The sequence below is a fragment of the Amaranthus tricolor genome, chromosome 15, assembly GCF_026212465.1.
Source record: "Amaranthus tricolor cultivar Red isolate AtriRed21 chromosome 15, ASM2621246v1, whole genome shotgun sequence".
In the NCBI taxonomy this organism is placed as follows: Eukaryota; Viridiplantae; Streptophyta; class Magnoliopsida; order Caryophyllales; family Amaranthaceae; genus Amaranthus; species Amaranthus tricolor.
The window spans coordinates 384,256-406,739 of NC_080061.1; the positions used below are offsets into that span (position 1 = coordinate 384,256).

The window sequence follows — 22,484 nt, forward strand, 5'->3', positions numbered from 1 at the left end:
TTATTTCTATTCTTTGTTATTATTGTCAGTTTTTGATCTTTTAAAATAAAAGTTCCTTATAATTAATCTATTTTCATCATCATCCTTATCTCAGCATCATCATTTCCATTACTTATGATCACCAGAAATTTTATAGGCCTCATTTATATTATTTTCTCCAAATCATTAAAGTTGTTAGTGATGTACTCTTGTTGTATGGGTAGCCCCTTGAATTATTAATTACTGATTTCGTGAGGAAATAAAGCACATTAATAATAATGCATGAGCCATGAAGTTCTAAAAAGGCACCATTACAAGTTATGGTCAATTAGTATAATTATTGGGAGAATAAAAGTGTCGGGGAGCATTTTCAACATGATCGACCGTAGAGGGCTTCAAAATATCAAGAGGTATCAGTATTGAATTACGTAGTATATGTTAAGTTTGTGAAAATACATAATTATTAGAAACATATCATAATTTGTAAAATTGTACAGGGTCTTCAAAGAACTTTTCAAGTTTTACTCCGCCTCTAAATAGTATTAATTTAGAAAAGAAGCGCATTCAGAATATCCCTCAATAAATAGATTCATGCAAAGAAAATAGTGAGTGACATATACAACTAATCTATAAGTAAAAGGCATTTACATTGTCTTTACATATCAGTATATATATCCGTGTAATACACAAATGTGTAAGTGTGTAGTTAGTACATATAAATAAAATGTAATAATAGATATCATCATACTTTATAATAAAAAGCTTGAAAATTTCCAATTGTCACAATTTAAGAGAACTTGCCAAATAAAATTTTCTTATTGGCTTAAGATTAATGACATGGCAATTGATCTTGAGCAACATATCTACTATTAGAGTATCTTTGACTATTGTACAATATATTGTTGGCAATTTTCAAAATTACAAAGTTAATTCATATATATAACTGTTAAAATTAAGTGTTTCTACTGCATAATATTTCTAACTTTTTTTTAATATCATATTTTTATATATATCGATGTTAAAAAACCGTGTATTGCACAGGGTTCTACACTAGTAAACTAATAATAACAAGAAAAGTGTGATATAATTGTGATAAATTCTAAACTATATTGTGTGATGTATAGGATATATGTATGTGCGTGAAGAAAGTTCCCATTTAAAATAATTGTTTGATAGAATTAATTAAGAATTTAGCATTTACTAGTTTTTTAATCTATCTACGTAAAAAAATGAACCATGTCTAAAAGTTTATCACAATACCAAATTGTAGAAGAAAAATCTTGCGTGCAACTAGGATTAGCATAAAAATAATCAATACCCAATCATCCCCAGTCAAATAAAGTGATTATTGTACCATAATTTTTAACAAAATCAAGCTCAAAAAAATCCAAAATGCTCCCTTAGCTTGTGTTTCAAGCCCCATATGTATGCTTCTATATAGCACCCATAGGAAGTATGAAAAAACCTTATCTAACTTGTAACATTGATACTGTAACACTAAATTCAACTAAAATTTAAGTTGGTGGCCCATTAAACCATATGATAAGTTTACTATATACTCTCCGTATTAGCCCTAATAGGATTCCATTTCGCCGTGTATGTATATGTAATGTAATAATTTTATCATTAATATCTCTAATTGTGTATACAATTAAAAATTCTAAAAAGTTAATATCAATGATTTTTAAATTAAAGTGAATCAAATAAGATCCCACATAACTGCGTTGTAACTTATAGATTAGAATAAAATACAAGTTAAGAGTGAATGATGAATATTGTCAAAAGTCAAATGAGACTATTAAGGCGAATAGAAGGGAGTATTATTTCATCACATTTCCTCACATGTGCAAAAACGCTTCAACCTTGAAACATTGATACTTTAACAAAATTAACTCATCAATTAAAGTTTATGCTGACAATTAGGATATTTACATATTTCTTATTAACATGTATTATATAATAAAAAAAATTATCATAAATTTTATTTGCCTATGTAGACTATTGTGCATAATAGTAACACATAAGTCTTGGTATAAATAGTTCAACAATCATTTTTAGTCCCTATGATCAAGAATGAAAAAATGATAGTATAATTTATCTCTAACTATAAATAAAATTCTATTACGTTAATATGTTATGATATAATTAATTTCATAATTCAGATTAATTAACAAAATATTAATATCTACACGTATCAGTTCAAATTATTAATTAGCCCATATAAAATATAACTGAACATTTTCTAAATTATTTACCTGATCAAATAAATAGATCAGAATCAATTCACTTCCCAGAATGATTTATGATATGATTATATAAGTAGAGGCAACGTGTTCCTTAATTAACCATCTGATAAGTTTAACACCTTAACTAATTTAAGCCTTGCATGCCTTACATTGGTCGCCAAACTTGTTAAAACATTCTCACGCGGTCAAATCACACGCATCCCTAATATTTACTCGTGTTACTTCTTCTACAAGCTCATCTTAGCACATTGGTCAATGCAACTACCACTAATCTCTTTTTTTCAGTTTACTACTAATTCTACATTAGTTCAAATCCATCCGAGAAAAATAATTTGCTTTCTATTTCATTATATACTACTCCAACTCTGAGTGGAATTCAAATTGAAATTTAAATCTCACTAAAAAAAAATTCGACAATTCAATTTCATTACAATTTGACATTCAATTTAAATTTGTTTCAGATATGTGTATTTATAGTTACATGGAACGTAGCCACGTTCCGCGATACGGAAATATCCGTCCTTAATCACCACAAAACGCAATTTAAATCGCTCAAGGTGATTTTCCGGTGTGGAAGACCTTTTTTAAAAAATACTTTTGCCTTTATTTACAAATTAAAGAATAAAAAAGATGAAGAAAGAGATAAAATCTAGTGAACCAAAAAAAACCATTTAAAAACAATTTCTTAAAGCAAAAAATCATTTTAATTTAATTTTGTTTTCTAATATATATTTGTAAAAACAATATTGGATGGAAAAAATTAATTAAAACGGATGATATGATCAAATTAATTAATTTGATTGCTCTATCTTTCTCTATAATCTTAACATTTGTCTTAGCTAGGTAAGTCTTCTTATTAGTTACCAACCTTTGTCTACCTTCCTTACAATACCTTTAACTACCCTCTCTTCCCCCTTCTTAATATAAATACTTCCTCAACCAAAGACATAAAACATTACACACATATATATTATGGAATCAACAGGAGTAATAACATCATCATCATTTTCCTTTGATCTTGTCCAACCACCATCAACCCTAATACCTAATTTCAACAACAATCATGATGATGATCATCAAAAAATGATTTTCACTTGTAATAACAATCATGATCAATTATTTATCCAAAACCCATTTACATCTTCATTAACCCATAATATACTTAGTGATGATAGTAATGCAAAATCTTCTTGTTTAGGTCTAATATCCTCCCCATTACCTCAAAATGATCTTCCTATTTTGGATAACATTGATTGGATTAGCCTTTTCTCTTCTTCTAATGATCAACATACAAGTCTCGAGCCGAGCTCGATATCAGTTGGATCATCAACTTCACCTGCTCCAACTAACAACAACAATAACAACAATAGTTACTGTCAACCAGCTAGGGAAGACGAAGATCACATTAATAAGAATAATGCAGCGGGTTTTAATAAAGGAATAAAATCATCATCAGTATTAGCATGTTCTTCTAATTCAATGAAGAAAAAAGTGATGCCTCCAAGGTTTGCTTTCCATACTAAAAGTTCAGAAGATGTTCTTGATGATGGATATAAATGGAGAAAGTATGGTCAAAAATCTGTCAAAAATAGCACCCATCCTAGGTATCTTACTATCTTATTAATTATAAATTATAATTATAATTATACATATATATTTGGAAATATTACCTAAAATAATCCAACTACCTTTTTATAATTTTCCTACAATAATATCACTTATTAACTAACCACGGATAATTCCAACTTTAGGGGTATTTGCCTAGAGTAAATTTAGGAAACCCATTAATCTGTTTTAGTAGGTAATTCACCAAAAAATTAAATTGAAAAATAATATAAAATTAGAGAAAAATTTTAAATAAAAAATTTTAAATGATAACAAAAATCATAAATTTTTTTAACATTTTTTAAATATTTTTTACGATATTTTGTTTTAATTTATCTTTTTTCTAAAAAAAAAAACTTGCTATATTAGGTCAACAAGTTACCTAACTTTACTCTAGGCACATACCCCTAAAATTGGGATTGTTCATGATTAATCAATAAGTATAAGTGGATTATTACAGGAAAATCATACAAGATTAAATTATTCTAGGTAAGTTTTCCAATATAATATTGTTATTATCATCCCATTTTAACATTTTTGATATGATTAAAATTATAATTATACATATAAATTTAAATTATATTCCCATTTTTGATTCATATAATAGCAAATCTTAATTTTTTAGAATTATCACTTTAATACACCGATGTATTTTTTTTTGTTTTTTAATTTTCAAAGTTATATAACATATATTATATGCAATATATGAATAAAAAAATATTCAAATTTATTAGAAACAAGAATACTTTAAAGTGACAACTAAAAATTAAAATCACTTTTTTAGTTTCTTATTTTTAGTTTGTAGTTATCAAAAAACATTAAAGGGTAAAAACACAAAAAATAATGAATGAGCCTTAATTTTCTTATAATTCTTGTTTTACTTTCTTTTCTCACAAAAAATCTCCCTTGTTAAATTTCTGACCTTCAAATTTTATTACAACGAACTTAAAGGTGTGGTAGGCATAGTATTTTAAGTAGATTTTAGCAATTTAATGAGGTTAAAATTATACCAAAAACTATTTTAAAAAACCTTTGAGTAGTATTAGTACTTCTAGTTTTTAACCTTTCATAATCAAAAGTTATGTTTTAGGATTTTCTCAACTATGATTAGGTTTAGTATAATAGTTTAAGTAATTGTTATTGATTTAAAAATTTAAAACACAATTCTTTTATAAATATATCATTGTTGGGCAAAATAATAGTTTTCATATCATTTAGTGTAGTGCATGAGAAGTTGTTCCTATAACGTTATAACTTGTAGTGTTTTAAATTTAAACGTAGTGTTTTAAAATTTTTATATTTTTCTCAAAAAATTATATTCAACTACTATAAAACTACTTTAACTACTTTTACCGAACAATAATGATTTGCACAGTTAAATATCTAATAGCTTCAATATATTGTGCAACTACAATTACTTGCAGCTAAAAACTACTTAGAGATAGTTAACATTTACCCCAAATTAGTTATATGATTCCATCCTCTCTTTTTATTAATAAACAAAATCCCCAGCTTCTTCCTCTCTTTAATTAGTAACTTTTTATAATCCTTATATGTTTTGCATGGCGGCTGATGATGGATGAAGGAGTTATTATCGTTGCACCTACCATACATGCAATGTAAAGAAACAGATACAACGACATTCAAGAGATAAAAGCATTGTAATTACAACTTATGAAGGCATTCACAATCACCCAAGTGAGAAATTGATGGAGACCTTGAGTCCTCTTCTTAAGCAACTCCAATTCCTCTCTCGATTTTAAGCTTACTTCAGCTTAAAGTTACTGAATGAACATAGCCTTAATTAATAGCCTTGTATTTTTTGTTATTAATTATGCAATCATGCCAATTTCTCTCTAATTATAATTAATTTCTTTGTTGTACGTTGAAAACAGTGCACATAAAATGTACAAGAATTAGCAATGACGACACAAAATACATATATATACATATTACATACATGTTAGTTAAAACTGGTTATTTTTTTTTATTTTTTTTTATTTTTTTTATTGTAGTATTTATAAGCTCCAATTCAATAATTAATGAGGGCATTCAACAATTGGCACATTAACTTGTTGAATGTGTTTATTTGGTCTTTTGCATTATTGTATCTTAATCTTTCAAGAGTTGATACAACTCCCACCTCAAGTAAAATTTATTGGTTAGAGATTTAGAAGCATACACGATCTGTAGTTTCTCCAACAACTCACTGGGATCGGTGTCCTTCAAATAGTGATACTTGATTTTGGGTGCTATGGCAAGCCGGATTGTGCTAACCGCTTTTTTCCTCATTTGTGTCGTTCATTTTGCCTCCTCAATATTAATTGGTCTCTCCTTTTGAAACGCATAATCGATGCCTATTTACACCAAATAATCCTCCACGCAACTTTTCCATATAGCAAAGTTAACTCTCCCATTAAACAATGGAATACGGTACTTCTCATTTATTTTGTTTTTCAGCACTATAACCTCGCTTTCTGTCACTAATTTGCCTAAGACGCACTCCCCGCTCTAATACCAATTGAAAGGAATGCTACAATAGGTTATACTTGTGAAAAACAAGATGAGAATTATCAAACAAAAGGAATAGAATAGACACAATATGCATGTATTTATTATAAGGTATTTTGGATACCTCCCCTCAAATAAAGTTTATTTATAATGATTCAACAATACAATATAAATAACCCACTCCTATCTTGAGAACAACCTCTCAAGATCACAATACTAAATCAAAGAAGAACACTTTCAAAGTTCTTACAATGAAATAGCCCTCACTCATTATGTTGTGTGCTTGTGGTGCTTTGTTCTATTAAAGGAAGAATACATCATTCTAGTTACACATCAAATCACAATTAATAACACAATTAACACCCCAATTAAGTATGACAATAAACATAGCAATTCAAACAGAAATAAAACACCCTTTAAATGCACAAACCGTAGCTCAAAAGTCTAGAAACAAATCCTAGGAAAAGTGCTGGAATGAGCCACCTTAATGCTCGAATGAGCCAGCAGATCAGAAGCTCACTTTTGGCTGATTTTACATGTGCTCAAACGAGCACCCTCATCTAGTGCATTCTGATTGTTGTTTTTGCGTTGCCTTGTTCGAGCAACCCACTTCCCATGGCTTGACTCATTCAAGGCATGGTTCCCTCCTTTAGTGAAGCTTCGTTTGCCCCACGTTAAGCACCTCATAAACCATTCCAAAACCTTAAAACAACGCACCTCGACAGATCCTCACCATCCTTCTCCAATGTACATGATAAGGCATGTTCGATAATATGTTTAAAGTTAACGTCATTATTAAGAGTTTTGGCACTTGCACTAACAAGACTCTCTATTCGCTCTAGTTATTTCTCCTCTTCCCCTTGTGTTCAAGGAGCATGAGATTGTACTCTCCTTTTTTATGATGTTCCCTAACTTTTTACGATACTATATTATGTTGCAATTCTTCCAGAAAAAATCTAGATTTAGCAAATTTACCAATATATAAAAAACAATAATACGTACAAAGTCTATATTTTATTTTCTTATTTTTATTTTTCATCATTAAGAAATAAAATTTAACCTCAAGTAACAAAAAAAACCCAATTAAATAATATCTTATAAGATAGTTTAAGAATATCGATTCTTATAATTTTACTCTTTTATACTTCACTAAACATATTTAACCTAAAAATTATAGGTTACACGAGACAAAAAATTGATTTAGGAAACAAGAAAATGTATGCTGATTTAGAAACAAAATGAAATGAGTCAAAACTCAAAAGACGACCGACTTAACTTCAAATTAACATAAATTTTGGTTCGAATGGTGTATAAAACTATAAACCCGATATCTCTCAACTCTGGTAACAAATTGACTCTGCCTGATCGCTGTAATGGCGATGAAGTGCAGATCCATCGTCGGCATATGGTCGCAAAGTCCACCTTCTCACCTTATCACCGCCGTCGCCGTCATTGAAGAACCTCCTTCTCTTTACACCGGCGCCTCTGATGGTTCCATCGTCTGGTGGCATCTCTTCGGCGATTACCATTCTCCGGTCAGTTACTTGTTCTCTCGCTCACAATCTTATGTCTTCCATGTATCCGATTAAATGATCTATGAAATCAAATTAAATGCTGATAATTAGCTGTTTAACTGCGCCTGTTGTTCTTAATCAAATCATTAATCAAGGTTTTATTTTTCTTATGAATTCTGATTAGGTTAGAATTCTGATTAAGGAGGCTATTTTTTCGAATTGTGTGTTATATTTCATTCGATGTAATTAGAAACTTTATCAAAGAGTAATTTTTGTTTCACTTGTTTATCATTATTGAATTTGAGTTATATGTTGTGTTTTTTACTTGTCAGAGCATAATGTAGTCAGTAGACATGAATTGACCCTGGAGAGTATTTTGAACATTCACAGGAGTTGAAATAACCTACGAAATTGAATGCAATGCTGATAATTAGTAGTTTTACTATTTTTACTTCGGTGTTAATGAATTCATTTTTCAAGTGTTTATGTTTGTGAATTCTGATTAGGTTAAAATTCTGATCAAGGAAGCTACACTTTAATTACTCGATGTAATTAGAAAATTTATCAAATAGTCCTTTTAGTTCAGTTGTGATATTATTTGTTAGTTTTTGACGTTGATAACTTTTCAAATTGTGTGCTTTGTTGAATTTTTCCAATTGAGTGGAATGGTTATAATTTGTAGTTCTATATTTTCCACTTATGTTGTTGTCCATCAAATTTATTATTCAAGTTTTTATTTTTGTGAATTCTGATTAAGGAAACTATAAATCTGTATTTTTTTAATCGATGTAATCAGAAACTTTATGAAGGAGTCCTTTTTGGTTTATTTATCATATTATTTGTTAGTTTTGGCCTTGAAAATTTTTAAAATTGTGTTCTTTGTTGTTTTTCGACTTGCAAGAGTATATTGTAGTGGGCGAGGAAAATATTTAAGAGTTGAAATCTTTCTTCATGATGCTGACTTTTGTTTGGGATCAACACGTTGACATTGTTACTGTTGATTTTCTGGTAATTGGCTTGTGTTATCATATATTCATTTGTCTCGTAGGAAAAAGTGCTTCAGTTGTTTATTTACGTAGTGCTTGTCTGATGGAAAGCCAAAATTTAATTGTTTTTTGGTTTTGGATTATGACATATTAAAGTACAATAGTTTAATAAACTATGTATGCCTTTTCATTTATGTCAATCGTCTGATAATGTTTGCAATCAAGGGCAACTTGATCAATCTCTTTGATTCCCCTGATCTCGTGTAGTTTGGAGCCAATTTAGTGACATTGCGACAGCGTTATGTTGATGTTGTTGTTTTTATTTATGAAGGTCAAAGGTTGGAGATGTTAAAGAAGATTTTTTTTTGTCTGTAGAGTACCACAAGAGTTTGGTAGGGTTTATTGTTTGATCAATAATATTGTTCAACTTTTTGGGAAAAGGAGAGTAATATGCACATCATCAAGTGATGATGCATATGCTCTGTCATTATTGACGATTGCAATGCTTAAAGATCATTAAAATATGCCTGTAGTTAAGCAATACAGCATATCATTATTTTGGCTAGTTTTTGCGACTTCTCTCTTTTTTGCAGAAGATTAAACCCGCTGCTATGTTGTGTGGCCATGCAGCGCCAATAGCTGATCTCTGCATTTCTTATCCTCTGTTGGCTTCATTAGATGAAAAAGTCGATCACAAAGATGTAGGGTTTAACAATCTGCCTAGAAATCAGGCTGCTTTAGTAAGTGTGTGCAGTGATGGTGTATTGTGTGTTTGGAGTCGAGGGAGTGGACATTGTAGGTGCCGAAGGAAATTGCCTCCTTGGGTGGGGAGTCCATCGATTATTCAGGCATTTCCGGAAAATAGAAGATATATATGTGTGGCTTCGTGTTTCTCTGAATGTTCAAATGCTTCTGATCTTGATCATGCGGATCCAACTGAAGGGAATGAAGTCACTGGAGATGAGGAAATTTTGAGTAGAAAAGCATCCAAGTGTACTATTGTTATTATTGATTCGTATTCCCTCAATATTGTGCAAACAGTTTTTAATGGGCACTTGTCCATTGGACAGCTAAAGTTTATGTCTCTTATTGACTCTGTTGATGACAACCCGAAGCATTTTTGTCTTATAATTGATTCATTTGGTAAAAGTCAGTGTATTTCATTGAAAAAAGATTCCAAGCTGGACAAGGAGGAAGGGCTCAAGCTGCATCAAATCTCTCGTCCTGTGAGTATGGCTACACTAGAAAATGGACCTTATGAAGGGTTTGTTATATCTGTTGCAACTTATGGGCAGTTGTTAGGATTAGTGTATAACACCAGGTGCATCTTTCGCTTAGTTGCTAGTGCTGCTGTACTTGGAGTCATTTCTTTTGAAGATGATAACTGTCCTGGTGGAGCTGATTTCTCTTCGATTAGTGGAGGCATGTTTATCTCTTCCGCCTATAGTTGTAACTCTGAGTCTGAAAAAATGCGCAATATCATAGGTGTGGAATTTTTGGTTTGGGATGATAAAGGATCAGCAATTGTATATGAGTTATCATTTGTGCATGACACTTTCAAGTATAAGATTATCAATGAGATTCCTGCAAAATATTGTCCTGTGGATTTGAAAGTGTCAACAAAGTTTGTTCAGTTGAGAGATTACTTTCTTCGGGTTGAATCAATTTGCTTTCGTTATGAAGAGCCTTCCTTGTGGAGACCTCATGTTACCATGTGGTCCTCGCAGTTGCTTGATGATCATGAGAAATACGGTAAACGTTGTAGGCTAATTGGAGTTGGGGACTTCCTTGTCGATTGGATTGATTGTTTAAACTATGCCAGAAACTCTCAGACCTCGGAGCATAGTTTTGAAGAAAACCTTTCCACTGGAGCAACTTCTCTGACTACAATGGCTGATTTTCCCGATCAGGAAGTTTCTGGTGATTTGCATAAAGATTCTTTAGATTTTCCTTCTGTTTGGGAAGAAAGTATTGTTTCTTCAACTATGATTATCTCACTAGATGCTCGTACTCCTTATGGTATAGTATATGGCTATCATAGCGGACAAATCGAGCTAGTCCAATTTAACTTGGCACAGAAAGTAGACTCTGATAGTGCTAATAAATATCTCGAGCCAGAGAGTCACGGATCTAAAAAGCAGTTTTCTGGGCATACAGGGCCAGTTTTATGTTTGGCCGCACACCAGATGGTAAGGACTTCCACTGTGCGGTCATACACCAAAGTATTAATGTCGGGCAGCTTGGATTGCACACTTCGTGTATGGGATATGGAGACTTCCAATATGATCATCGTGATGCACCATCATGTTGCCCCTGTGCGTCAAATAATCCTGCCACCATTACAAAGTCATCATCCATGGAATGATTGTTTTCTCTCTGTTGGCGAGGACTCATGTGTTGCCCTTGTATCTCTTGAGACTTTGCGGGTTGAAAGAATGTTTCCTGGACATCCAAGCTATCCTCTACAAGTTGTATGGGATGGTGATAGAGGTTATTTGGCTTGTCTATCACAGACTCAGTCAGAAGCATCTGGTTTAAAGGATTCCTTGTTCATTTGGGACATAAAGGCTGGTTCTAGAGAGCGCGTTCTGCGCAATACAGCAGCTCACTCAATGTTCAACAATTTTTGCAAGGTTGTAGGTGTCAGTAATATCACTGGGCATGCGTCCCTTTATAATACCTCAAGATCCTCTCTGAACCTTTCACGGACAGAAGATGGAAGCTCTTTGTCATCTGAAGTAAATCAATTAGCGAACCGCTTGTCTTCATTAAATAGTAGTAGTGTCAAATCTGCAAAACTAAGTAAAAGAAACCTTGATGGGCTTCCAATTAGATGCTCATGTCCAGTCGCTGGAATTGCAATTCTATGCTTTGACCTTTCAACACTGTTATCTCCTGTTGTTAGTAAGGATGATGATGAAAAACATTGGAATACTCCTCTAAATGAATCAATAACCAACATTCAGCAAGGGGCTGCATCTTATGATTCTTCTAAGCAGCAAAACATTCATGAGATGAGTGAGGAAATTCAGTGCACCAACACAATTATAATAAACTTGCTACTATTTAGTTTATCGTTTTTGCATCTGTGGGGTGTTGATCCTGAAATTGACCACTTGTTGATGACGGAAATGAATGTCATTAGATATAAAAACATGTGGTCTGCTCCTGGATTGGAAGGGGAAGGAGGATCTGTTACATTGGCATTCCCAGCTTTTAGTTCTGCTCTTCAGGTGATTTAATGTTTCTGATATATTGTGTCAAATACTTGTGAAGTTGTATTATAGTATCCTAACCCCTCAAATTAACTTGTCAGCTTTGGAAATCATCATCGGAATTCTGTGCAATGAGGTCGTTGACAATGCTGTCCCTTGGCCAAAGCCTGGTTAGCTTGTCTCACACTTATTCAGGAGCTAGCAGGTAATGGGATAACACATTGCTTATTGCCAAACACATCATCTTGTTATCTGTAGAATATCTTTCCATGTGCTATATGCAATTTTGCAATGCATCTTGTTCTGTATTTCATTATTGCATGACAAGGTGCTCGGTTGATTATTTGTTAGTAGCTATTGATTTGCTGAGCTTAAAAGTTTTGTATGTCCAATCAGTATTTTGGGTTTAGTAATTGAATGATGTTTTCTTTCTATAGATTCTGTTACCAGGACTTGTGCAGGGTCTTTAATAGATATTTATTTGACAGTTGAGTGCCCAACTTTCCATGGAAAAGATAGATTGTTGAGACACTCACATGCAGGGACTGTGTATATATATTTCGAATACATATGAACCTAAATATGAAAACATTAAACTAATTTTTTTTTTATTGAAGATAGGAGCCTAAACCCTGATAATAAAACATGTGAACACATCGATTTGATACCTTTTCTATCACACATATAAACACCACTCTTAGTCCAGACCTCAGTCCCTGTTTTTTAAAGTTGGGAAGATAGAACATCAGAGAAATCACCTCTCCATTGTTTCTGATAGTGGATTAACTTGAGCTTTTGCTCTCCCACCTTGTAGTTTGTGGTGTATGAAAAGTTTGATTGCTTGGTATAAGGTAGGTACATGCTCCACATGCATGTCATTATCCTCTCATACTATCATCACAGATTTGGCTGTGAAAGTGCCAAGTAATGGTAACATGATGTTTATAACTTTATATTCAATTTTTTCAGGCTTTCTTGCATTTTGATTATGGAATCTAAAAGAAATGTGATATTTTTCACAATCTTTCGAGTTTCACCTGTGATTTCCTTCCATCTATGTTATCTGAATTTTCAGCTCCCTGGTTTAGGGATTTCAACTAAAACCTACTAATTCCAAGAGTATAACACTCTTGAAGATTCACCTTCCCTGCTTATGTTTTCGCCAGGAATGAATTTAATTCATTATCTAATAGTGGCAGACTTGTATCGCTTCTAAAATAAGCTCTTTTATTGTACGTAAACTCCATTTTTTTCCCATTTGTTGCTGGGGGGAAGGAGGGGAGGGGGACTAATATTTTAAGGAGCCCACAATGTGCTGGATCAGTGATCTGGTTCTGGGTTTTGTGACTTTGACTTTTTCTATTAGACATAGTTTTATGACTTCCGAGGTGTCAAACTTTCTCTGAAAAAAATGAAATTAGTCTATATCCCCAGTTTTTGTATTTATGATCATGCTATTATCAAATGCCAACTGGTGACTGCTTTTTTTGGGGTTAAAAGGCAGATTTTGGAAATGAACATGCAACATTTGGTCATCATAGGTTAATAAAGAACATTTTACTGCTTAAAAGTCTAAGATTACATACATCTGACGCAATTCTATATAATATTTGAAATTTTTTCGATTTTTCTTTTCACCATTATAAATCTAAAATATTAAATCATGTGGTGCAATTTCAAAATGATGTTTTATACAATTGTATAGAAATCATTAAGTTACCCTAAAAGCTGCCTACAATTTCCAACATAATTATCCACATTACTTTGTGGACGATCTAAACAATGATAATAATAGCCTATTAATTTGGAATAGATTTTAGGTGCTAATACAGATCTGCCCCTGATCTATTGTATGTAGAGATTCGTTTAACGGGGCGGGTCAACCCAAAAGGTCAAGGGTTGGGTCACATTTTAATGGGTCATTAGCGGGTCGGGTCAATAATAGGCGTTGGTGTAAAGGGTCGGGTCGGATAATTATAAGAATTGGTTGCAAAAAAATTCTGCTACTTTTTTTTTTAATATTTTTATGATTTATTATATGCATAGGTGGGTTGACCCAATGGACCATAAAGTAGAACAAAGAAACTATTATATGAACTTTTAAAAAATGGGTCTAACAGTACCGGGTTTATACGGGCTTTGACCCGCCTCAGCCCGTTTAAATTTCCCCCCAACCCGGCCCGTTGAACCCCTCTAATGACAACCATGAAACTTTATGTGCTCCTTTAATATCTCGTACTTACTGCTGAACCTTTTACACATATCAACTATTTCGGACAAACTTCACACATACATACATTCATGCGCTGCCAGATATAAGATGACTTATGTGTCATCTAGCAGTACTGCCACAGCTCATATTGGTTAGATTTCTATTGGATGTTGGTTGCTACCGTTCACAATACTTACCAGTAACAAACACTATTATTACTTGTTAGTTCTGTTTTCATTTTTTTTTTCTAAGACTAAGAGTACCTTACCTGATCTGCTACATCCTTGATGCAGTGCTTTATCAGCATTCTATACACGTAACTTTGCTGAAAATGTTCCTGATGTGAAGCCTCCATCACTACAGGTCAGTGTGGCTTGCAAATAGATCTCGGGTTGAACATAATGCTTATTTATTTCTTGATTTTTTTGTATGTCAAGTGCTTGACCTTTTTGGGTGAATTTTGCTTTTTAGTTTGTTCTCAATATTTATCCTTTTTCATATATGATACTGTTCTTGACAGAGATAATTGAGGTGCCTTGTTCTCAGTCATTTCACACTCTTGTCAGTTGTGTGTGGACTGGACTATATAGCATAAGCATCTCATAGCTCTCTGAATAAACATTTTCTCTGTTGTTTATAAGTTAGAATAAATTGAGCCCCTTTACGTCTTGTTTCTTTAATTTTGTAGTTGATTTTTTGTATTTTTCTTTTCATCAGGCAAATCCTAAACATTGTGGCGAACTGTAATTTAAATTGTGAAGGCTTTGAGAATTGGTCGTTTGATTTTCTCCTTTTCTGTCCATGAATTCTCATTTGATGGGATGTCAATCCACTTAGCTTAGATTTATGTCTCTTTAGTTTGTCACATTGAAAGTTTATAATTGACCCTGAAGTTTGTGGTTTCATTTGATTACAGCTATTGGTCAGTTTCTGGCAAGATGAAGATGAGCATGTACGCTTGGCTGCTCGATCTTTATTTCACTGTGCTGCTTCAAGAGCTATCCCTTTACCCTTATGTTATGGGAGAACAGCTGAACATGCAAAATTTGTACACGCTGTAGATCAAGAGAGTGGAAGTAAACTAGATTGTGAAAAAATGACAGAAACCTTGGCTAGTGGTTTGCTTTTTGAGAGTTCTCCTGAAATACAAGGGGTCTCTAAGGTTGGAGATTTAGAAATACTGAAGTGGCTAGAATCTTACGAACTACAGGACTGGATTTCATGTGTTGGTGGCACAAGTCAAGATGCTATGGCTTCTCATATTATTGTTGCAGCAGCACTAGGGGTTTGGTATCCAAGCCTTGTAAAACCCAGGCTTGCCATGTTGGTGGTCCATCCACTGATGAAATTGGTCATGGCTATGAATGAAAAATATAGTTGTACAGCTGCTGAACTACTAGCTGAAGGAATGGAGAGTACATGGAAAACATGTATTGGTGCTGAAATTCATAGTCTCATTGGGGACATTTTCTTCCAAATAGAGTTTGTAAGCGGTGCTTCATCTGAAGCTTCAGCGGTGCCTCCAAAACTTCAGGAAACTTTAGTCAGCATTCTTCTTCCAAATTTAGCATTGGCGGATATCCCTGGTTTTCTGAGTGTGGTTGAAGGCCTTATTTGGTCAACTGCTTCTGATTCACCTGTTCATTTAGTATCGCTTATGACTCTAATTAGACTCATGCGTGGTTCTCCCAGGAACTTGGCCCAATTTTTAAATAAGGTTGGTGATGGAGCTCTTTTGTGTTTGACAAGTTCTCTAGACTTTTACAATATGTTTGGATTGAGGGATTCGAGGGGGGGGGGAGGTGGAGGTGGATGTGGAGGGATGGATTTTCCTTTGTTTGGATAACAATTTTAAAGGGGAGGGATTCGGGGGTTTAGTCTTTTATTTTTGTTAATAGTCAAATTTATTCAACTTTGGAAAGATTTGGAAGGAAAAAGGTATATTGACTATTAAAATAATTAAAATGACTTCTACTTGTACAATTTCTTTTTTCTAATCTGTATGAAACTAGTCATTTACATTTCATGATTTTTAAGTACAAAAATTTCATCTTTCGCATTTCGTTTGTCTTCCTTCCATTTCCCTCCTAAACAAATAAAAAAAATTATCTCCTTCCATTTCCCTTCCTTTCCTTTCTTCTCCCTCCCTTTCCCCTCTCTCTTTCCTTTTCATCCTAATGCTCTTTCCAAACACAATGTTATTTGTAAAATGTTTATGTGCAATGGTAAACAGGACATAGTAATTATAATAACATCAGGCCTTTTCCTCTTTGGTTGCTTATTGTTTGTATTTGTAGGATATCTAGAAGTCAAAGCACAATCTGTTGGCCAGGTTGGAGCAATTTTATAAACTACTCTAATAGCTTGTTTGGATGAGAGAGAGAAAAGAAGGAAAGGGAAGTGGAGGGATGAGGTTTCCTTCATTTGGGTAGCAAATGGGAGGAGGTAATTGGAGGGATAGATCCTTTCAGAATTACAAGAAACTACTCTCTTGAAAGACGGAAAGATTCTTAATCAAAAATCATAATTCAACCCTCCCTTACCATCCTCTCCCCTTCTCTCACCTTCTTTTCCATTCTATTTGTTCATCTAAACAAGTCATTATTGTTTAGCTGTAAATATGCATGGTCTGCTCTTTGCACCAAATATGATTTTTTATCTGCGTCTTGTTCTTAGTGATGTTGAGTTTTTTAGTTTATATATTTCTAGTGGCTTGGGATTACAACATTCAGATGCTTATTCACCAACCATAAATTGTTGTTTTAGAACTTGACTGCAAGTCAATGCTATGCTGATAGCGATACACGCTTTCCCTACATTTGAATAGACTTATTCTGGCTCTGACATTCAGACAGATGTGCAGGTGGTTAATTTCATCTTACAAACAATGGATCCAGCCAATTCAGTCATGCGCAAAACTTGCCTTCAGAGTGCAATGGCAACCTTGAGGGAAGTTGTACGTGTTTATCCTATGGTTGCACTGAATGATTCTTCTACACGGCTAGCTGTTGGGGATGCTATTGCGGAGGTTAACAATGCACATATTCATGTATATGACATGCAAAGGTATGATAATTAACCAAAGACTATATTTGTTTTCTTGATCGAATGCAATGATTAAGAGAAATAATATGTACACGAAAGGACTAATAATCTTTGAAAATAATGGGATTAATGGCATATCAATTTTATTGGAGAAAACAAAATATTCCAGGTACTTTGCAAGACTAAATTCATAAATAGTATCAGTTGGTGTATCTATTTCTTAGATCATTTTATACTTTCTGAACCCTTAAAGGAAAGTTTTGATACAATGAGATGCACAGTTGCACATACCATTCTTGCATTCGTTGCTTTCATTCTTGCTTAGGTGTTTCCAAACCAAAAACAGATTATGATATCATCATACTTTGTATAAAATTGCAGTATGTATATGCAACTCAGAAATTAGGAAACCCAATATTTAATTTAGTTGCACAATTCCTCAAGTCCCTCAGAGCTTCTCTCCTCCGCCATTCCTTGAATTCGTTGCTTTCACTCTTGCTTAGGTTTTTCCAAATAAAAAACAGATTATGATATTAGCACTTTGTTTAAAATTGCAGCATGTATCTGCAACTCAGAAAATAGGAATTTAAAAAGAAAAGTGGGGAATGGAAGTTTGGAAAATGTGGGGGGGGGGGGGGGGGGGGGGGGGTGTTAATGTATTGCCCTTATTTGAGGGGAATATGAAGTCCAGAAAGTAATCCAATCCGGCAATAGAAGAAAGCCCATATTATTCACCTTCTTAGTTATTTCTGTTCATTACCCTAAAAACAGTTGGGCCTTGAGTAGGTAGGGACTTCACTTTAGATTCTTTTAAGCTGTCTGATTTCCTCTACAAAAGGGCATATAATAAGTAGTCGCCTTGGAAAGCTTGTAGGAGCTTACATAGGCTACTTCCTAGCACAGACACTATTCTTCCTTCTATTTACTTGTTATGTTTGGTATGATTTATTTTAAAAAATGGTGTAATGATTGAGTATAACATTTGTTGCTTTCTTTATAGTTTATATGATGATTGACGAGTACATTAGTGATCTATGTTGCTTCGTGTAAAGTCTGTTTGTGGTGGTTTCAGTTTCTATTTTTGACTTATCCTCTCTGTTTTATCTAAGTGTCACAAAAATCAAGATTCTCGATGCTAGTGGACCCCCTGGAATTCCAACTTTACTTTCTGGTGCTCCTGAAACCATTATTTCTGCCATTTCTACATTGACCTTTTCGCCAGATGGAGAGGTATGTTTATGTTAGGTTTATTGTTTTCAATACTACAATATGTTTTCATTGATCCGTTTTTAGTCATCTTTGTTGTTTGTACAAAGGTTGTAGACATTCAACCCCTAAACCTTTCCTAGATTGGAGATAGAGGGAAGTCACTTAATTGCATTAGGGGTAATAGAATGGTGTTGTGTAGTCAAGCTCTAAATATATAAACGTAAGTTGATGGAAGGGGAATGACAGATGTTTCATGTAGCAAAGAAAAGTCCTGTTGAGCAAGTTGACCCTCACCCAAGCGTACCCTATTTGTGATACTTGTGTTTATATTTCCCTCACAGCACTTCTTTTTTAGGGAAAGTTACAAAACACAAGCTTTACGTTCTTCCAAGTTTCCATCTCTCCCCTCATCTCATGGGTCCCTTTTGTCATCTATCTATCACTCTTTTCTCCTTGTTTTTGTGCCACCCCCCCAGTTTAGACGTATTTAGATTGATGTTTGTAAGTGAAGGAATCTTTTTCTTGCAAGTTGCAGTGATTCTCGCCCTGTGGAGGAAGAAATGTGCTAGTCATCTTTTACTTTGTAATTTTTTTTGCTTTGCCATACAATGCAACCTTATTCGGTAAATTACCATGCCTTGAAAGAAGGACAGAATTTTTTTTTCGGAAATGTAAAATAGGCTGCGTGGCAAGTTGGTGCTTCCTTTGGAAAGTAGCAAGTTTGATGGTGTTTTAGGATTGAACTTGAAGGCATAAGGTTCTATATTTTTGTTTGTGGACAATTCCCCTCGAGAAGCTTTGTGACATTAGTTATTTGGGCTTGAAAACTCGCACGATGAATATGCTTGTAAGACTCTTTGAGAAGCTTATTAAGATATGTCAACTATTCAAGGATATGTATCAATCACTGATTCTGGTCTCTGAGTTTGTAACACTTGCAAAATGCTTGCTTGCTGTGTAGAATATGGAAAGATTATTTGTGACATGTTTTAAGTTCTATGATGCAGTGTTGGAATGTCTTCTGGAAAAATTTTAAATGAATTGTTTGACGACATGGTACCAATTGTAAAGGCCTACGAATCTCATTTCTAATGCAGTACTTGGTATTCCACCTTTCACAGGCTTGTTTTAGACTCTATTAAAGATGAGGAAATGTTATCAGCATCTTCTAAGGACTGCTCAAAATACATGATAGCTTTTCGGGTCAACAATATTTTTGTCAGAAAAGCTGTACTGAATCTTGTTTCAAATGGTATGATTTACCCTATGAGACTTCCCAAAGCCCAGAAAAATGTCTAGTAGGCAGACTCCTCCTTCTATTGCCGAAGGATCTTTACTTCACAATTCACACCAATCATAGTTTGCTTTTATTTGCGACGAAGTGAATTTCGTTATTTCATTTTCTACCTAATTTAGAAATAAGATGGACATCCTTTATGTTTTTATTCATCTTGATGCAAATGTTCCTCAATTTTTACATATTATGTGCACAAACTTCTTGTGATATGACCTCCCGGTACTGAAGTCTTGTTCGTCGAACAAGTATCCAAATAAAATTAGATTAGAGAAACCATAGATTTGAAGGCGGGGTCCTTACATCGTCATCACTTATTCAATTTTGTCTTGCCTTAGCAAAATCATGTCTTTTGGAAAATATGGGGGGCACCAGATCAATTTTTGGCACTTTCAGAGCTTATTTGTGAAGTCATTGTGTGATGAAATAGCTGGTTGGATACAAATATACACCCTCATTCCAAGTGAACTTTATGAATCACCATGTATTTCTTATGGGTCATCTCTCTTTGTGATTTAATCAATGAAGTGTTTCTGAAACTATTTTTGGCTAACTTACCTCTGCCTTTGTGAGTATATAGGATGTTATTTTGGTTATTATCTGATTCATGTTTCCACCGACAGGGGCTGGTAGCTTTTTCTGAGCATGGTTTGATAATTAGATGGTGGTCACTAGGAACTGGCTGGTGGGACAAGCTAAGCCGCAACTTTATCCCCCTTCAATGCACAAAACTTATATTTGTTCCACCATGGGAAGGCTTCTCACCTAATTCTTCAAGAGCAAGCATTATGGCGAACATTATGGGAAACAGTAGCCATGTAACTTCTCAGGTATTCCTTTGATTTGGCATTATCTTCAAATTTACTGTATAAGAATTTTTTTTATATTTGCATCCTACCAACCTTAAGAGTTTACTATCATTGTTAAGCAGAAAATGGACCTGATAGAAATGCTAAATAGTTTGAAACAACATAGCCCAACATAATGTTTGCAATTTTACAAGTTTTTGCTTGCTGCCTTCATTCCAGTCACTAGGTCGCGCACATTATTCTGTGAACTATTTATCACATTTTTTCTCAGCTCCACAATGGACATTTAAGTTATTTTGTTAACATGCTACACTAATTTATTGGCTGATTGTGATGGAGTTGTATTTCAAGGAAGTTTTATTTTACTATCCTTTTAAGATACTTCTCCATGACTCTATCCCAGTCAAATTGCCATATTTAACTCTACTGTGTCAGAGCTTAGGTGGAAACATACCAATCGGACTGGGATGAAGGAGTATATTATTTGACTCTAAGTGGAATTCTGTCAGCCTTATGCATATTGCTGTATGCCTTGTTAGAAAATCCTTACATTTGCTACTCTAGCTTTGAGCCTTTGAGTAAATTCTGTATACACTTAAGTTGAATTTTATAAGTGCAATCTCAAACATTTCTTTTCACTGATATTTATGTAGGTGCTTGGGCATTCAAGTGACATGGACAGTTTAAATTTTTTACTTTACAACCTTGATCTATCCTACCAGTTAGACTGGATCGGTGATCGAAAGGTACGTTTGACAAGGCATGGGCAAGAGCTGGGGACCTTTTTATTGTAGTAACTTCAACAGAAAGCTGTAAACTGAGACAACTGGAGAATCATAGGCTTTGGCTGGTATGCAGCTTTGCATCATTCTATGCAGAAATTGTCAAGAGAAATGCTAGAATGGTTTCTAATGGTAAGTTTGAGTGCGCTTTCTAGTCGGCATGATATGTCTGTCAAGGTTTGTAATGGTAAGCCATGACTGTGCTCTCTGGTTCGCCATGGACAACTGATTTTTATAACGTGGAGGAACAGGCTTTGGCTAGTATGCATCATTGAATGGCATGCAAGAATCGTCGTAAGAAACGCGAAAATGGTTTATACTGCAAAGCCATAGGTTTTTCCTGTATGCATCCTTCAATGCAGGGAGCCAGTTAGCCAGGGATCAACATGCAAGGTTGGTGACTACGCAATAGCCATTGAGCTTTCTGTGACATGTTTTTTTTCTGATTTACCCCATCTTGAAAACAAGGTTGCAAAGCTATACTCCCTCCAATTCTTTTTAGTTGTCCCCTTTTCTTATTTGGATAGTTCACCTCTATTGTTCCATTTTCATTTTAGACATACATTTTTAGATGGTCCTCCCATTTCTTAATATTAAAAATATTCAATATTGCACATGAGTTTATTATTTTAGGTGACCTTTTTATTTTCTTAACATTAAAAATACTCAATATTACACATGAGTCTACTATTTTAGGTGGTCCTCTCATTTTCTTAATATTTATGCTCAAACCAAAAGGGACAACTAAATTGTATTGAAGTGAGTATTTAGGATCGTTGAATTGGCCTCTAAGCTCGATAATATTATACACATTAGAAGTCAGAAGCCGTTAGCCTACATCAATAACCGTTTTCTGTTTTGTTTTTAATCAGTCTAGTTTGTTTGCCACCTAGGATAGTGTTATATATATATATATATATATATATATATATATATATATATATATATATATATATATATATATATATATATATATATGTATATATATATATATATATGTATATATATATATATATGTATATATATATATATATATAACCTTTGTGTTAATTAAGTTTTGGAATTTAATTAGAAGAA

General features: G+C 33.6%; 2 protein-coding genes across 3 annotated transcripts; both read left to right on the plus strand.

Moving 5' to 3' along the window:
* Positions 1 to 3,197: 3,197 nt before the first annotated feature.
* LOC130801719 (probable WRKY transcription factor 12) lies at positions 3,198 to 5,258 on the plus strand. The gene is made up of 2 exons (XM_057665605.1): positions 3,198 to 3,829; positions 5,255 to 5,258. The coding sequence occupies exons 1-2, from the start codon at positions 3,198 to 3,200 to the stop codon at positions 5,256 to 5,258; spliced, it is 636 nt and encodes a 211-aa protein (XP_057521588.1).
* A 2,359-nt stretch (positions 5,259 to 7,617) lies between these two features.
* Positions 7,618 to 22,021, plus strand: LOC130801496 (uncharacterized). 2 transcript variants are annotated; one of them, XM_057665361.1, is made up of 9 exons: positions 7,620 to 7,876; positions 9,435 to 12,074; positions 12,158 to 12,261; positions 14,562 to 14,631; positions 15,185 to 15,985; positions 17,132 to 17,334; positions 18,423 to 18,543; positions 20,440 to 20,646; positions 21,279 to 22,021. In XM_057665361.1, exons 1-9 carry the CDS (start codon positions 7,715 to 7,717, stop codon positions 21,417 to 21,419), a joined length of 4,449 nt encoding a protein of 1,482 aa, XP_057521344.1. In that variant the 5' UTR covers positions 7,620 to 7,714; the 3' UTR covers positions 21,420 to 22,021. The 2 variants fall into 2 exon arrangements, 1 of the variants encoding a protein (XP_057521344.1); XR_009039627.1 differs by lacking the exons at positions 20,440 to 20,646; positions 21,279 to 22,021 and having other exon boundaries at positions 7,618 to 7,876; positions 17,124 to 17,334.
* Positions 22,022 to 22,484: the final 463 nt, after the last annotated feature.

Coding starts and splice junctions, on each gene's coding strand:
- LOC130801719 (XM_057665605.1), top strand. CDS start 3,198: ATGGAATCAACAGGAGTAATAACATCATCATCATTTTCCTTTGATCTT.
- LOC130801496 (XM_057665361.1), top strand. CDS start 7,715: ATGGCGATGAAGTGCAGATCCATCGTCGGCATATGGTCGCAAAGTCCA. Junction 14,632..15,184: donor TGAAGCCTCCATCACTACAG/GTCAGTGTGGCT, acceptor ATTTGATTACAG/CTATTGGTCAGTTTCTGGCA. Junction 18,544..20,439: donor CCTTTTCGCCAGATGGAGAG/GTATGTTTATGT, acceptor TTCCACCGACAG/GGGCTGGTAGCTTTTTCTGA.